Source organism: Nomascus leucogenys, chromosome 18, assembly GCF_006542625.1.
Source record: "Nomascus leucogenys isolate Asia chromosome 18, Asia_NLE_v1, whole genome shotgun sequence".
Lineage (NCBI taxonomy): Eukaryota > Metazoa > Chordata > Mammalia > Primates > Hylobatidae > Nomascus > Nomascus leucogenys.
Window position 1 is genome coordinate 62,506,653 of NC_044398.1, and position 16,922 is coordinate 62,523,574.

At 36.0% G+C, this 16,922-nt stretch overlaps 1 protein-coding gene across 33 annotated transcripts in view; it reads right to left on the bottom strand.

The window, feature by feature from the left end:
• The window catches only part of CAMK2D (calcium/calmodulin dependent protein kinase II delta), a 320,978-nt gene that overhangs the window by 93,877 nt on the left and 210,179 nt on the right, over positions 1–16,922 (bottom strand). For 20 of the 33 annotated variants that reach the window (XM_003269329.4, XM_030798880.1, XM_030798870.1 and 17 more), the window contains exons 5-6: positions 11,524–11,589; positions 8,150–8,222 (exon numbers count right to left, since the gene is read on the bottom strand). In XM_003269329.4, the coding sequence (XP_003269377.1) occupies positions 8,150–8,222; positions 11,524–11,589 (139 nt within the window). Of the gene's footprint in view, positions 1–7,149; positions 7,223–8,149; positions 8,223–11,523; positions 11,590–16,922 lie in introns of all 33 variants that reach the window. The other 13 variants (XM_030798877.1, XM_030798865.1, XM_030798876.1 and 10 more) reach the window with 1 other exon arrangement.

The window sequence follows — 16,922 nt, forward strand, 5'->3', positions numbered from 1 at the left end:
GGTTCATGTCCTGGCCCTAACTGTTATTACCTATGTGGACTTGGGCAACTCACAAATGCCTGGACCTAATTAATTAGTTCCTTAATCTCTCAAATGAACATTATAAGGGTACTAAATTATATCTCACAACAGTTTCTATGAAATAATAAAATCACACTGAATTTTATCATAGGAGCTCTGTCCTCTGTGGTGACAACATACACATTAGTGATTAGCTACTACATTCCAGTGCAGCTGGTCATTTCAATGTGCAGAACATTTAATATTTGTAACTTGAGGAATGTCTTTTTTAATGATGCCAACTTAATGCAATCTATTATGTTACTCTTTATATATTGAGAGGATCCTTAGATTCTTATAATGCAATCCCTTTCTAGGTTGGTTTTTAAATAGAGTGCACAGACATTCTTACACATAGGTTCCTTCCCCACCCCCATTGTTTCCTAATGATGCAGGATTTTCCATGACATCTGGTCTCAGTGTCAACAACCATTTATAGCATATCAGCTGTAATGAGCAGCAACTGCTTGCGAGTTTTGTTCTGTACTTTCATATGAATACAATGGCAACTTCTTTCAACATGGTTCAAAGTTTTCTTGAAACTGTTCAAATGCCTCAAAGTACATAGGCAGGTTGATGGAATCACTTTCAGAACTGGAAGAGACTTGGGAGATAAAATAACTCAAACCTTTCAGTTTCTACATGAGGTAGGAGGCCCAAAAAGATGAAGCCGAGACCTGAAGCTAGATTTTCTAATTCCTTCCTTTTAAAGACGTGATACTAAAGAAACTCCACCAATTGTATAAAAAGTTATTTTTAAAAGGTAGTCCATTCAGTAGATGTTTTTAGAAGAATTTGAAGTACTCAAAAATACTTACTACCCATATCCAAGACTTATGAAAAAAACGTAGTTTTAACCTTGCTTCACCAATTATCATAATCTTTATTAATAAATTGATTTGGCAAAGGCAATAGCCTTTAGCATTAACCATATCAGGCTTTTATTTCTGCACATCTAAAAGATGTGCCATCTAAAAGACTCAACCATTAGAAATATATATGTAAAATCATGTGTGTTTTACTTCTTTTTAAATTTTTGAATATTATAAAAAGAGCAAATTACTAATTTTATTATCCTATATTATTTAATTCTTACATTCCTTTGGATATTATTTTTAAGGACTAAAAATTGTCTTTTAAAATTTCTTTCCTCTATTGGAGAATCTCATTCTTTTAACAGAAAACCATCCTCTGCTTGGCGTGTTTTCTGTCACTTATCTTTTGCCAAAGAAGGTGCGAATGAAGCTCCCCAAAATAAACTATTTTTTTTTTTTTTTAGTTTTGCATGAATTGAAAAGTTTGAATGTCAAGCTCACTTGTCTCTTGTATACATGGTACAAGGGATTTTAGCTTTTATTTTTGTGTGGAATTAATGCCTGAATTCATGTACTTAGCACAAGGAGTTTCTAGCAGATGTATGTGCTGTAAGTTTGCAATTAGGAAGTACTCTTTCTATTGCTATGCATATATGAGCAAGTTCATAAGAATCCTTCTGTATTCCATTCCTGTTTATTCATTTACTTCCACATTATCAGCACACACTGCTGGGTAGACTGAAAGAACCAGAGTGTAACTAACTGCAGTGGGAGAGTGCCAATTACCCACAGCTTCTCCACTGCCTAACAAACACTAGGCACTCAATAAAGAAATACTGGAATGGCTAAATGAATTATTAAATTTATCAAATACATACTTTGTTTCAAAAATATCTAAACATACATACACAGATGAGGTGTTCCTTAAACTTTTATCTAAACATGGCTCTGAGAAAGTATAATACTTGTATAATACTTGTATAATACTTGTATAATACAAGTATAATACAAAAGTATAATACTTGTGATTTTATAATTATCCAAAATATAAATTTCACAGGTTGATATATCTACTACCCATGGTTAACAAGAATTTACTGGCCGGGTGTGGTGGCTCATGCTTGTAATCCCAGCACTTTGGGAGGCCAAGACGGGCGGATCACGAGGTCAGGAGATCAAGACCATCCTGGATAACACGGTGAAACCCCATCTCTAGTAAAAATACAAAAAATTAGCTGGGCGTGGTGGCAGGCGCCTGTAGTCCCAGCTACTCGGGAGGCTGAGGCAGGAGAATGGCATGAACCAGGGAGGCGGAGCTTGCAGTGAGCTGAGATCGCGCCACCGCCCTCCAGCCTGGGCGACAGAGCGAGACTCCGTCTCAAAAAAAAAAAAAAAAATTACTAAATACTTCTCATCTCCCCCCTTCCCTGAAAACTAATTCCTTTCTACTTTGGTCATAAATTTAATTTATTCCTATGAAACAGCTTTAAAGTTCCCATCAAATCTCCAAATTCTCTTCATTAAAATCTCTCTCTTTCTCTCCCTCTCATATTCATCTATCCATCCATCCAATGACATTTCCATTAAGTAATGTTCTTCTGAATAGCGGCTAATAGTAAAGGCAGCATTCTCTGCTGAGGCAATTCACAGGGTGTTAATTCGTTGCTAAAAGATTCAGTTGTGTGTATAAAGCCTCCTATCCAGAATGTTGTTCATGAAATAGTTTAGTAACCATTTCGGGTACATTTGAACTGCAGAAATCTTACTACCTTGTTTCAAATATACTTATTTGAAAAAGCATAGCTTTATAACTATCTCCTTTACTTATTCTGTCAACTAAGTCATAGAAATTGTATTCTCCAGGTTCTTAAATGAGAAAATAGATCTGATCTGAAATTCCTTTATTTCTTGTGACATTAAAAATTGTCATTTGTTACTGCAACCTCACTTTGACCTAATATTTTTCTGAATGCAGTACTTGTCTGAGGTACTTCCTCCTTTCTGGGAAGAACATCATCAATATGCTTTTCACATATGCATATATATTGATTTTTTTTTTTTTGTAGGGAGGGGGGAGGTCTTGCTATGCTGCGCAGGCTGGTATTGAACTCCTGGCCTCAAGCAATCCTCTTGCCTCTGTCTCCCAAAGTGATTGGATTACAGGCATAAGCCACTGCACCTGGCCTATATACATATTTTTACACGATCCTTAATTCAATGGCCAGCAGGGTTTCATGCACACAAGGTCTGTTCTTGTTTTGCTCAGTAATGTATGCTTACATTTAAAATGATGCCTTAGTAGCTGCTGAAGGAATGTTTGATGAATATTCATTCTTCTCTTTTTGTATTTGAACTTTAAACCACCAATTCACAAATATCCAACACTGAGTTATAGCACTCAGCATTTCATAAAGAATCTATCTATCGATCGATCTATCTATCTACATAATTTATTTATTTATTTATTTATTTTTGAGACAGAGTCTCGCTCTGTTGCCCAGGCTAGAGTGCAGTGGGCGATCTTCGCTCACTGCAAGCTCTGCCTCCCCGGTTCATGCCATTCTCCTGCCTCAGCCTCCCGAGTGGCTGAGACTACAGGTCCCCGCCCCCATGCCCGGCTAATTTTTTGTATTTTTAGTAGTGACGGGGTTTCACCATGTTAGCCGGGATGGTCTTGATCTTCTGACCTCGTCATCCACCCGCCTTAAGCACCCAATACTAATTGTCTTCATGTGGCAATTACTAATTAAATGTGGCAAATGCATTTTATCCTTCTTTGTCTCATTTTCCAAAGGCTGTGGTCAATGCTACCTTACTGATTTTCTAAATGAAAAAGTTTTACTTCATACACCTGTCTACTCATTATATCTTATTTTCTTTATTCCCAATGATACAGATTTTGTTTATCTCTAGAAGACCCAGAGGCAGGACTATTTTAACCTTTTGATTCACTAAATTTAGAACCATTTCCACAAATTATTCTGAATGTTGCTAGCAAAATTATTTTCCTATCATTCTTTTGACTCATTCTTTGGTCTCTTTACAGGCTTTTAATTCATCCAACTAACTAAATTGAGAAGTACTAGTTATTAGGCATGCAGACTTGGAATCAAATTTCTTAGGCACCAATCATATTTTACTAGCTGAGTGATCTTAAGTTCTTTCATTTGTGGTTGCTAAATTTTCGTTTACGTACTATGAGGATGATCAGTGCACCTTCCTCATAAAGTTGTTCTGTAGATTTGTATGATAAGACAGTGCAGGATACATAGTAACTGCTTGATAAATGGCATCTTTTACCATTTTGATTATTAAGACCCTGACTTGATCCAAACGCTCCCAAAGACTGCAGTCCTATCCCTGAACTGTACTGTACCACCACTAGATCCTCCTAATATTATCTAGATCTACATTAATTGGCCTGCCACTGGACACACCTTTGACAAAAGGCTGTGGTCCATGTATCCACTAGGTTCTGCCTGGTGCCGATGGATGTACCTTCTTGACGCTGATATCCCACCACCCTGACTCTTCTCCTATTGCTTGTTTCAGGGACATCCCGAAATTGCCTGTTGTACCTCAGTCTTGTTTATAGGTCCTCATAATTTCCCACTGTCTAATGAGCCCCAATGAGCAGCAGTTATTCAACTAAATAGTGATCTTTATTCTGAAGATAAACTTATCTTTTTTATGTTATTCAAATATTAATGAACACTTAATAACCTATTTTACTGAATGCTGCCTTTTGTATTACAGATGTACTTTTGGTTGACCTTCATTCATTTCTAAATTGAAGGAATATGCTGCAGGTATTGGCCAGGTATAAGCCCCTGTGTTAGGTACTGTGGAGTATCGCATTACGTTAAACAGCTATGGTTCCAGAGGGCTTATATACAAATTGTACAGCACTTACATCCTCATAGGTGCTTTTGATCATGATAAACATGACATTTCCTGTGTTTCTTTTTCTCACTGATGTGGACAAATTAAATTATGTGCATCAAACATTTCTATCGCATATCAATTAACATATTAATTAGTATATGGACACAAAAATACATAGCATAGGAATAGTAAAGGCAAGTTTTTGCTTAAGGCCTGGTAATAAGAAATTTCAGCACTTGATCTTTTTAACTTTACTATATTGGTAAACATGCTGTTACAAGCGATATATTTATCAGAGTATACATCACGGGTATAAAAGGCATAAAACAAAGCCAGGGATTTGGTGCTTTCAAGAGGTTCATCAACTGCCTCTAATGCACATGTTTTGAACTCTCTCAGTGTGTTTATGAAATGGCCTACTGAAGCAAGCACTGAGAACCAGACTCAACTGAAATCCATCCAAGTCAGCAATTTGACACAAACTAGGACAACAACTACAAAAATTATAACAAGCTCTCTCAAAAGCTCATTTCTGTCCTTTCCCAGAACCAGAATAAGAATGGAGAGCAAAAGTACTTTCCCTGCCTTAAACAAATCTGGTGGGGAATGCAGCAAGTTATTTCTTTTGCTAGTAAGCCTCCCTAAAAATCATCTGCTTAAGTTTTTAATTAGTGACATTAGCTCATATGTCAGAGAATATATTTTTCTTCACAGCCCATGTCCTATTAAAGTTCCAGTCTTTGAAGGGCTCACCTGAGTCCAGATGCTTAGAGAAGTCCCATATTATGATTCCACAAAAAATAACTTTAAAGTTATGGAAGAGGATTCACTTTTTTTATACTTGGTTTTTAAAGTCCACTTATGGTTATATAACATGGAGTAAAATGTTTCAAATAATAAATTTATAGAAGTATCTGAAAAAAATTGCACAAATGATGTGCATGTTCATATATGTTCACTTAAAAGGAAAGTAGTGCTGTGGGTACTGAGAGGTAGCAAAAGGGGCTCTGTCTGTAAATGGCCAGTAAAGAATTTTTGAGGTGACTGTAAAATACATGAATTTTCAAAGAAACACAGAGTTTTTGCTTTATACTAATGGGTACATTTGGTAAGTGTTAGCAGATATACAGTCCCATCTTGGCTCTTCAGAAGAAAATGCCCTTAACCATACCTTTGCTTTTGATATTGAAAACTCTCAGAATTAAATGAAATCAAAAGATTGCAGAAAACTAAGGCAATGTTTTGCTTATAAATCACATCTTGATGTAATTGGTTTAGAGATACAGTCTTCTAGAACATTAAGTGACTAGAAATATGGATTTATAATTTTTTTATAACCAGAAAAGTCTGCATGTGAGAAATAAGTCTAGGTCCTCTCACTAAACACACACAGTTTTAGACATTCTAAATTATCCTTTGCCACCTTTGTCCTAATGCCTAGAAAATGCTGAGTTCGAAAGAGTCAAAACTACACAGTGCTCACATTTACTATTTTACTCATCCAGTAGTTTTTCTTTTCAATTTCTAGGCTTCACTATTTTTCTGAAATTCCACAGGTAAAACTAGAGTGCTGGGAAATGGAGACAGAAAATTAATGAAAAAGTACTCCCCTTGTGAGCTATTTCATTTCTAAATGATCTAAAAATTCTCTGTCCTCAAGGGTATCAGAAGCTGAGTGAAGTCTTAAGGGTATCAGTAAGCATTCAAATGAGAATAAGTATATAGGGATATCCATATATATTTGCTACATAAATATTATTTGATGATTAAATTTGTTTTGCTTTCTTTACGTCTGTAGTTTTAGAAGACACTAGTATCTTGGTCTTTAGGAATATAAATAAATAAAAAACTAAGAGGCCTCAGTGTCCTCAGAATTCCTAGGACTAATGTTAAGGGAAAGAGAATGTCAGAATTCAAAATGGGGTTCTTTAGCACATAATCATTTAGGCTAAAACTTCACCTAATAACTTTATCTCTACACACTTTATAATTTTACTAAGTATTTACATAATATTGGGTATATATCACATGAATATAAAATGTTTGATCAATGTACACAGAACAAATTTAGAGTGAAGAAGAGATCATCAAGCCCTACTGAAAGTCACACTAATGCTATATCCATCCTTACAAGGAAAGAAATATAGCATCCTATTTATTGTTAATGTTGGGAAGTTATTTCTATCTGGATAAATCAAGATTTGTATGTCTCAAGTGTGTGTTAGAGATGAAATAAGCGAGATTGTGGTGAGGGAAAGTTTCTGAGTAACGTGCTGGAATAAGTCCACACAACTTTATTGCTCATATTTTTGCCTTTACAGGCATAATTGCAGCTGAACAGTCATTAGGGACTGTGTGGTGGTTTATCTTCTCCAACCGCATTACTCACCTTCAGGTCCCGATGGACCACGCCCATCTGATGGCAGTGTAGCACAGCCTCCAGGATCTGCTGAATGCAATGACTGCATGCAAACACCAGGGGGCGTGTGTTAGTTCCAAGCTTACACTCACTGTCTGTATACCCTCAGAGAGACTGGGTTAAAGCGCAGAGCTAGCAGACAACTGGGGTTGTATTGTACCACCTTCAGCCATGTAAACATATTGCTCAAGTAGAGTGACTACTACCTCAGAACAATCAGATCTTGCCAGATGTGAGTCCATTTGTTCTAGAAAAACCCATTTTGAAAATACTTCATGTCATTCAAGAGATCATTTCCTGGTTATAAATTCTCCCAGGAAATAAACTGGAACACAAATATAATCTTTATAGCTGTTGTGTCCCGCCTCCACCCCATCACATAAATTGTTTCCCTTTTCTCTCCCATTTTTCCAGTATTGTTCTAAAAGCTGTCACATTAACAGTCAGGGCACCATTAAGGTTAAATTAAGATACCTAATGAATTTTTGATAAATCATTAACTTCGTGTGCTTTAATTTAGCTGGCAATTATTATCTCTTGCCTAAGGGTTCATCAGACTCAAATGGAGCAATGCGTAACCAGTTGTTCTGCTACAGCAACCCATGGTCTCAGAACAGAAGTGGTGTTTAAAATCTACAGGCGGACATACATCACAGGCCAAGTTTATCTCCAGGCAAATGCTGGGCAATTCAAGAAAGCCTGCCCCTCAACCCCTTTTGGTAGGTAGTTTACTGCTTGGAAAGTTAACAGGTTGTATTCTTTAGTATGTTTCCCTTTCTGCTATGATGTATATTTAGCCTGTAGATGAGCAAACTGGAAGAGGCATCATGCATTATCATTTCATCATTTACTCATTTTAGAAACAAGTTGGGAAAGGCAAGGGAACCATTTTAAATACCCACCCTCTGCCCTTTCCCCAGAAAAAAAATAAAACTGCTTTGATTCAGATTTATGGACTTCATATACTGACCTTCAGGTCCCTGTGAACTATGCCATTTAGGTGACAATGATTTACACTTTCTAGAATCTGCTGTATACAATGACTGCAAAGATACAAGGGCAGAATGGAAGGGAGAACATTTTAAAGGCACATAATCACATTGAATATGAAATAAAATGAAAGTCCCAATGAAACAAACAAACAAACAAAAATTATATTTCTTCACTTTTTTTAGCTTTACATTGGAATCAAATAAAGCTGAATAAAGCTAATTTTGGTACTAACAAAAATGACATCCAACACAGACTTTGTGACATGTTCAGACAAAACAATTTGAGTTGTGTTGTTTTCATTGTAAGTGTACAAATTAAATAATATGTATAAGAAGGTAAAATCTCCTTATTCAGAAAGAAAAATTTATAAAGAATTCCCATAATGTTCTGGGAAAATTCTTCAGAGATATAAAATTTCCAGGTATTTCTTATACACATCTAAACTGTTTAAAATCTGAGGTCACAATTAAACAGGTGTTGAAACAAGAGGGTAAACACAGATGAAGTGGCAAGTGAAACAAGGGTCAAAAAAAATGGAGGGACACATTTACCATTTCGCCTTAGAAGCATTGCTTTTTGTAAAGTATATAACAGGAAAACAAATGCAAGTCTCCAACAATAAAAGGAGAATTTAAAGTAAACTCATAAATAAAATAAACCCCTCTTTAGTGTAAGAATACTTTGGGGAAGAGCTAGGGAGCTTTCAAAGAATAAATAAATATAAATTTACAATCCCCTGGAGCACTGGTAATTGTTAAACCCATTTCCATACACTTCAATGAAGAAAAACTTTTGCTTCATACTATATCAAAATGCACATTTTATGCTATTCTTATTAAAGGTTCACTGATATCAAACGGGACTGCTAATTAGAGAGGAGAAATCCTTGTTTGGCACCTATAAGGTCCTGTGAGCTGTCATCTGACATATAATAATGTAGAACATATCACACTGATGAATTTTGTATAAGTTCACTGTGCAATTCAAATGCAAGTACATCCTGAACTACATTTATTCATTGAAAGATGAAGCAAACATTTTAATAAGGACATTTTCAACCACTTAACGTATAAAATAATATTATTCTAAAGAAAAATCTTGAATTTAAAGAAGTAATCACCATCTGATTTATTACAATGTAAATATTTTAAAAATTGATCATGACTATGATTTTTCTAGCTCTCATTAACAATACCACTAAAAGCGTCTCACATTCATTGCTGTTGACTACATTGTTTATTTGAGTATTGGTCATTATTTTTAAACCATAGGAATCTTTTTTCTTTTACAATAATGTTCACTTTGCACTACTCTTTAGGAATATTTCTCTTACTGTTTTCAAACAACAAGCATAAATTACTGAATCTTGGGAATAACAGAAGATAAAGAAGTAAACAATAATACATACTAAATAGACTTCACCATTTTTTTTACTAGTGAGAATGGATTCAATTCTTAAATTTTTGAGAACTAGTAAAAAATTTTCACAATTTTTTGACAATCAAATAACCTCTTCTGAGACAGGGTCTCACTCTGTCGCCCAGGCTGGAGTGCAGTGGCACGACCTCTGCAGCCTCCAAGTGATTGTCCTGCCTCAGCCTCCTGATTATCTGTGACTACAGGTGCATGCTGCCACACCTGGCTAAGTTTTGTATTTTCAGTAGAGACAGGGTTTCACTATATTGCCCAGGCTGGACTCAAACTCCCGGGCTCAAGCAATCCTCCCACCTCGGCCTCCCAGAGTTCTGGGATTATAGGAGTGGGCCACCACATCTGACTGAGAAATAGCCTCTTTATGCTTGTAGTTAGAAGGGAATGTTTCTTCTCTTTGATTTTGTCCGAGAGCTTTCATAAAAAATATCTTAGAGCTCTTTAGCAGTAAAAATAGTCTCTATTTCAATTTCAACCAGTATTTTTCAAACCAAGTAACAGCCTGTTTAACATAACTTTGAAGGGTGAAATAAATGAAATTCCCTAGTTTAGCACCTTGATTAAAAGGATTACTGTTTCTTGGCAAGTGGCCAAATAGCTACTTCCAGAGGTTCCCCAGGCCCCTTTCAGGACCCTAATGTGGGGATTTGGGGTAAACAGAGCAAGCGATGATTCACTCATCATAGTATAAATTACACAGAATTTTCTATTTGACTTTGGCCATACAAATTCCATTAAAAATTAGAGTGTAGTCATGTACAGATAGATTCACAAAGTGCCATAAACAGTGCATTAAACCAAGAAGAAAAATTAGAAACTTAGAAGTGTGCCTCTGAGGGCAAGGAGGGGCTGGGAACCTTAATATCAGCTGGACATCTGTTGAGGGTCAGGCTACAATGGGATTAGCAATCCTTGGGAAACTCTGACAGCATTGGAGAATGGGAGCAGAGTCAATCTCTGCTCCCAAACATCTCATTTACGTTGCTAATAATGAGCCAATCACTCTTGATCAGATTTTTAAAAATAAATGACAGTTACAGAATATATAAAAGTACACAGGAAAATTTACACCATGCAATCTAAGTAACATCTAAGCAAGTGGTTAATGTTTACTCCGCTCCAAAAATGTTGCCTTGGATAGCCTAGGAAGTTGCAAATTAGACCAAAAACTTAGCCTTTTTAAAACTTTTGTAAAGATTTTGCCAATTAACAAGATTGAAAAATTACTCTTGAACTCTCTTAAATGCCTGAATAAATATTTTTCAACTCAGAGGTTCAAGGGTTTTAATGAAATTTCCAAAGAGTTAATTAGCTAATAATAGTTCCTTAAAGAGACCACTGAGACTTTTTTCAGGCTGTTTCTGTTTTCTGATTAGATATTCATTGTTCAGTAGAACTTTCTGTGATGAGGAAAATGTTCTATATCTGGTCTGGCCAATTGGTAGCTACTAGACACTTGTGGCTACTAGGCAGTTGGCTAGACCAACTACGTGGTTAGACCAACTGACCAAATTAAATAAATTTTTAATTTAATTTAATTTTAATTAATTGAAATTGCAATAGCCACATGTGACTACTGGCTACCACTGGGCAACCTAGAATCTATCTAGGGATTAGAGGATTTCAATCTTTGATCTCTGACTTTCACTAAAAAATATATTGCTTTAGCAGAAGTCATTCCAATTAGGTGGGGTGTTTTGGTTTGTTTTTCCTTGTTGTTTTTGATAAAATATGTAATCTAACTACAGATACTAGATAAAAATATAGACCAGATTCATAAAGTTTTTTTTTTTTTTCTAAGAATCATCCCAGAGATCCTTAAAACCTGTGTTTGTACAAACATGCATTTGTAAAGAAATATACTGAAAAAGTATTATTTGAATGTTGAGTCTTGTATCTTGCCCAGCGCAAGTCACTTACCTGGCATCAGCTTCACTGTAGTATTCTCTTGCCACTATGTCTTCAAACAGTTCACCTCCAGTAACTCTGGGAAGATAAAAAAGATAATCACATTTAAAAAGAAGAAAAAAAATAAGCATCAATAGATTTGCAAATGTGTTCATATAGATGTTTTTCTTGGATGATTTTTAAAAAATCAAAACATTTTAAAACATGAGAGTGTTCATAAGTCAAATCTATACTACACTAAACATTTTAATCTTTTTTATTTGTCTATCATTAGACACATGAGGTCACAATTATCTGTATGCCATAAATATAGTAGGCAATATCTTTTGCAGAAAATGGTTTTCATTTCAATTTTTCAAATATTAATGATATCTGACAAAATTTTGGCACAGTTTAGAAACATTTTCTGAACAAAAGGAGATGATACACATCATAGCTACTGAGTATGAGTTTGCAGGCTGTATCCTTCCATGTATCCTTTTGCTATTTTTGAGTGTGTGCATCCTTAAACATACATTTTTCCCCTTGAAAACACACACATAAAAACAGATGCTTTTCCCACAAAAGTGGGATCATATACTATATGTAAATAATTAAGCTAATTGTATTTGTCATTTTACATTAAATTATGGGCACCATGTCATATCAGAAGCATTTTCCCCTAATTTAACGTAACATAGCAATGAATAGAGATATGCATGTGTACATACATGCGTGCACACACATGTATGTACATATTAGAGGGTATTTCTACAAGAGAAATTCTTACAAGTAAAATTACTGGGTGAAAGTACCCACATTTAAAATTTTGTAGAGCAGACAGGGCAAATCACCTTCCAAAATGGTTGCACCCCCAAAATTGTGAAGGTGCTCACACGCCCAAATCATTACTAATAGTTATTATTAATAAAGAACACCTATTCAATTGTGGAAAAGTTAATATGAATTTCTTGGTTATTAGCGAGGTAGACCATTTTCTCATTTATCAACCATTTCTTCCTCTGCTTTGATCGGGCTTTATTTTAAAAGGACATTTCATCTTTGGGGTTTAACCTTGTTAAGAGCTAACATTTGCTGAGTTCTTACAATAAACCACACAGTGTACTAAGCGTTATATTAACTTATAAATCCTCACAATTGCCCGCCGAGCAATTCCCCTCCCAGTTTATTGATGAGAAAATGGAGGCCCAGAGAAGTTAAGTAACTTGCCCAAGATCACACAGCCTTTAGTGACACAGGCAGGCCATCCACTCCACAACTCATGCCCTCAACCACTCCACAGTGCAGATTTCCAATAATGACACTGCCAGTCTTTCCATTAGAAGGCATGAGTCATTTGGAAAAGCATCAAGTAAAGGTATAGAGCTTCATGTATGAACACTATAGAGTGAGATAAAAGGATGCTAAATTAGTTTTTCTTTTTGTTCACTTGTTTGCTTTTTTGCTTTATTAAGTTCTGAAACATCATCAACGGATAGCATGTTTTAGAGATCACCAGTTAGTATTCTCTCCCTTATTCTCCTTTCCAAAAGGAAAAGATGGGATACTAAAACTTATAAATATGTCTGAACATTTATGCAACTGCTGCCTCTCTTAATTGCATTCTGGATACTTCAAAGTCCTTTAACGTCCATCATTATTTCCAATTCTATTATTTTTACATATAAAATATTTGCCTAAAATTATCATATAAATCTTCATATAGGCATGTTCTAAAAATCATGGTTACATGTACATAATTCCATTTAATAGCATAGCTATTTATTCTAATTAGAATCTATAAGGCAATCACACAATGTACCTTACATAAATTACAATGCAAAATAATTAGACAAAAAACACTTTCGACAAATCTACAGTTGCCTGTATAGCGATGATAACAATTTTGTGAGATTTCTTCCTTTGAATGTGACTAATGTATTATAGATATAATATATACTCATAGTTATCCTTGTTTTTGACCATAAGTACCTAGAAAACCTACATACATTAAAGACAATTTTGGATTGTTAAAATGTTTAATAAACATTGATCAAAGTCTACTGACATTAATAAAATTGCTGCTATTTATAGGCTCCTTAAACGTGTTATTTGGCCTATGAAAAATACCAGATCCTGGATCACTGGGCTTTCAACTTACTGATCTTTGTTATGTTAGCATCTAACCTAGCATAATACATATCTGCTTAATTAATGACTCTTGAAGTAATGATTAAATGAATTAACCCAGTTACAGAATCATGCTATCCATTTCATTTACTGTATATCTGAACTTTACATGAGCTTAAAAAAAATCATACACATACCAAAGTTTAGCTATATACAGCAATAGGTTTTATTTCCTAAGGGGTTCATATTTAAAGGAGAATATTTGAAAGTAAGGGGGACTAGCATTCTGGTAGTTTTCAATAAATCATAATAGCTTTAGACAAATTTGAGGGGTGTAGAGTTTCATGCTGAGTTTTAGATTATATAGTTAACTGTGTCTGACAACATTCTCTCTCCTAGCATTCATTCTTCCCATTATTTAAACATATCTTTACACAAATGAAACCATTTTATCATTTCTTCTATATGTATATGTCTGAAAAGGAAAAAATATCAGTTATAATAGAATTCAGTGTCTTGAAGAGAAGCTACTGAATTTTCTAACTTTAACATATTTCTATACTCACATTATTGTTAAATAGAACACAAAATTAAGCCATAGTTATTACATATTTTTGAAAATTTTTACTGTGCTGTGTGAAATTTCATATAATGCCCAAATTAAATCAGTCCCATGAATAAATTGTTAATTAATTAGAGATTTTGTGAATAAATTGATGTCAGAGTTCTACTATGATATGAAGGATATCAACTATAAATTTGAAGCATTAATTACCATCTATGAATCTCCAGAACATTAGGGCTCACAAGGAAAAAAAAAGATAACTCTAGAACATGAAAAGATGAGACTACATATCAGAAAGATTAATATCTGTGTTATTGTTGTTATTTATAGTGATGTTGATTCACACTGTATTATTACCCTGTACAATAAACTGTTCTTTTGTTTCTAGTGTACAGTTTGCAATTCACATCAGAAATGGTCAAAATTAGTTTCATCCAGAATACAATATTTGTAAAATTTCATCAGTAATAGATCTTTGACCATGAGGCTGAGCAGCAAGTAGGGTCAAAGACTGGGATTTAAAAAACAAAATGGTGCCACATTAACCCAAGGAATAGCACTGACTTGGAGATTAAAAGCAGTGCTCAAGGTGGTGGGGGAAAGCCAGGAACTTCAGGTTGGAGCTGATGGAAAACAGGAACCAAGAGCGGCACCTAGTTAATGCACAAGTAGGAGGCAATCTTGCTAAGGTAGGACTAGGACTAACTCCTGGAAAAAGGAGGAATTTCCCCTGGGAAATTAACTTAAAGCTGAAGAACAAACCTAGTGAGATGAGATTGCCAGACCTGAAATCCAAGCCTCTGAGCAGTGGTAACAGAGGTTCATTAAGCAGTTAAGCGAAGAATCACCACCATCAGATTTTTATTTGTCAAAAAAACATATCTTGTGCTGCCTTGCATTTAAGCAATTGGTATGTCTTCATTTAGTGATGAAGGCAGAAGTTGTAATGGTGACACATTCATCCGTATCACCTGCATGGTCATCCAACGCACTGTCTTCCACTTGTTGAACAATAACAATAACAACAAATATTCATTGGGTGCTTATTGTGTGTGCAGCTACCTGGATATCTGTGCAACCCCCCCTCAATTAATAGGTTAAAATCCTAACCCCCAAAGTGCTGATATTAGGAGGCGGGGCCTGTGGGTGGTAATGAGGTCATGAGGGTGGAGCCCTCATTTGGGGTCGTTACCAAAGGGACTCCAGAGAGCTCTCTCCTCTCTTTTCTCCATGTAGAGATGTAAGAAAAAGTCAGTAGCCTGCAATCCAGGAAAGAGCCCTTGCCAGAACCAGACCACGCTGGCACGCTGATCTCAGACTTCCAGCCTTCAGGACTGTGAGAAATGTCTGTTGTTCAAGCCACCCAAGCCATGGTATTCTGTTAAGCAGCCCAAAAGACTAAGAAAATGTGCCAAGACTAAGCGCTGTTCTAAGTGCTCTAGAGATTGTAACACAGCAACCCTATGAAGTAGATACTAGTGCTATTTCTGTTTTACAGACAAGGAAACGAAAGTAATGGAGATTAAGGTCATTTCCCAAGAACACACACAAAAGAAAGGAAAAGGACTAGTTTTTTTCTTGTCTGTGCTGCCCTGTTAGCTTGCCCCTTGGACACAATTTGGGGAGCAGAGAAGGGTAAGACAAGGGGCACAGAATAGCCCAAAGGATCAGGCAAAAAGACTGGGAAGGATACGGACATAAAGAATTCCCACTTATGTGCCCTTTAATCATTGATTAAAGTCAGACAGTTTGACTACTGGTGAGGGCAGGAGAGTAGTCACTGGTCAGTGTGAAGCTGATCAGGGCTCATTAGTAGGAGTGTTACTGGGTGTCTTGGCTGGATGATTTTACATTACAAGTGTGCAGCTGTCCTGTATATGGCAAGACTGTCAGCACCAGGCCCTGTTCTAGGTGTGGCAGCACTACCTTGTCAGCGTGCCAACCAGTGTGCCAACTCCATCCATTTCTAGTTACCCCAGGGGCTCCCTAAAGACCCCTGAAGGGAACCATGTGTCTAATGAACAAAGTCTATGGGGATACAATGAAAAATGTGGGTCTCCTTAGCACCATGTTCTAAGATATAAAGTAAATCAAGCCAACCACTGGTGTAAGGGTCTGTCAGGCAGAGCACATGACTGATAATGGGACATTGTCTCTTCAGCACCTTACACAATGCCTGGCCCACAGAAAGAGCTTAATAAATGTTTTCTGAGTGAATAAGTGATTAAATAATTAAATGGGGGAATGAAACTATAAGCACCACTTCACGATTTTCTGGTTTGACCTGTTATTTGAGCTAGTACCTGAGGGTGAAGAGGCCCAACCACTTTTTCTATTATGTAGGTACTGATCTCTAACTAAATCTTGCTGATTATATCTCCAAAACAGGACTTGAATCAAGACTTCTATCTCCACTACAATGTCACCAGCCTAAGTCTCTGCTATCTCTCACATGTACCATGCAATAACTCCTAATGGGCCCCATTTCCTATCTTGCCCCCCAGCCCCCGCGTCAACTCTCTACAGAATAGCTTTAAATGTACATCCAATTTTGTCACATGTCTGCATGAAGCTCTTCAATGGCTGTACGCTGATTTTTCAGGCCAACTCCTTACATGACCTTCATGTCTCCACTTAATTTGTATCCCACCTATCTTCCAATTGAGGCCCTCTCTGTCTTGCTCTAGTTGTGATGGCCTTCCTCCAGTTCCTCAAGCATAGCAAGCTCCTTCCTGCC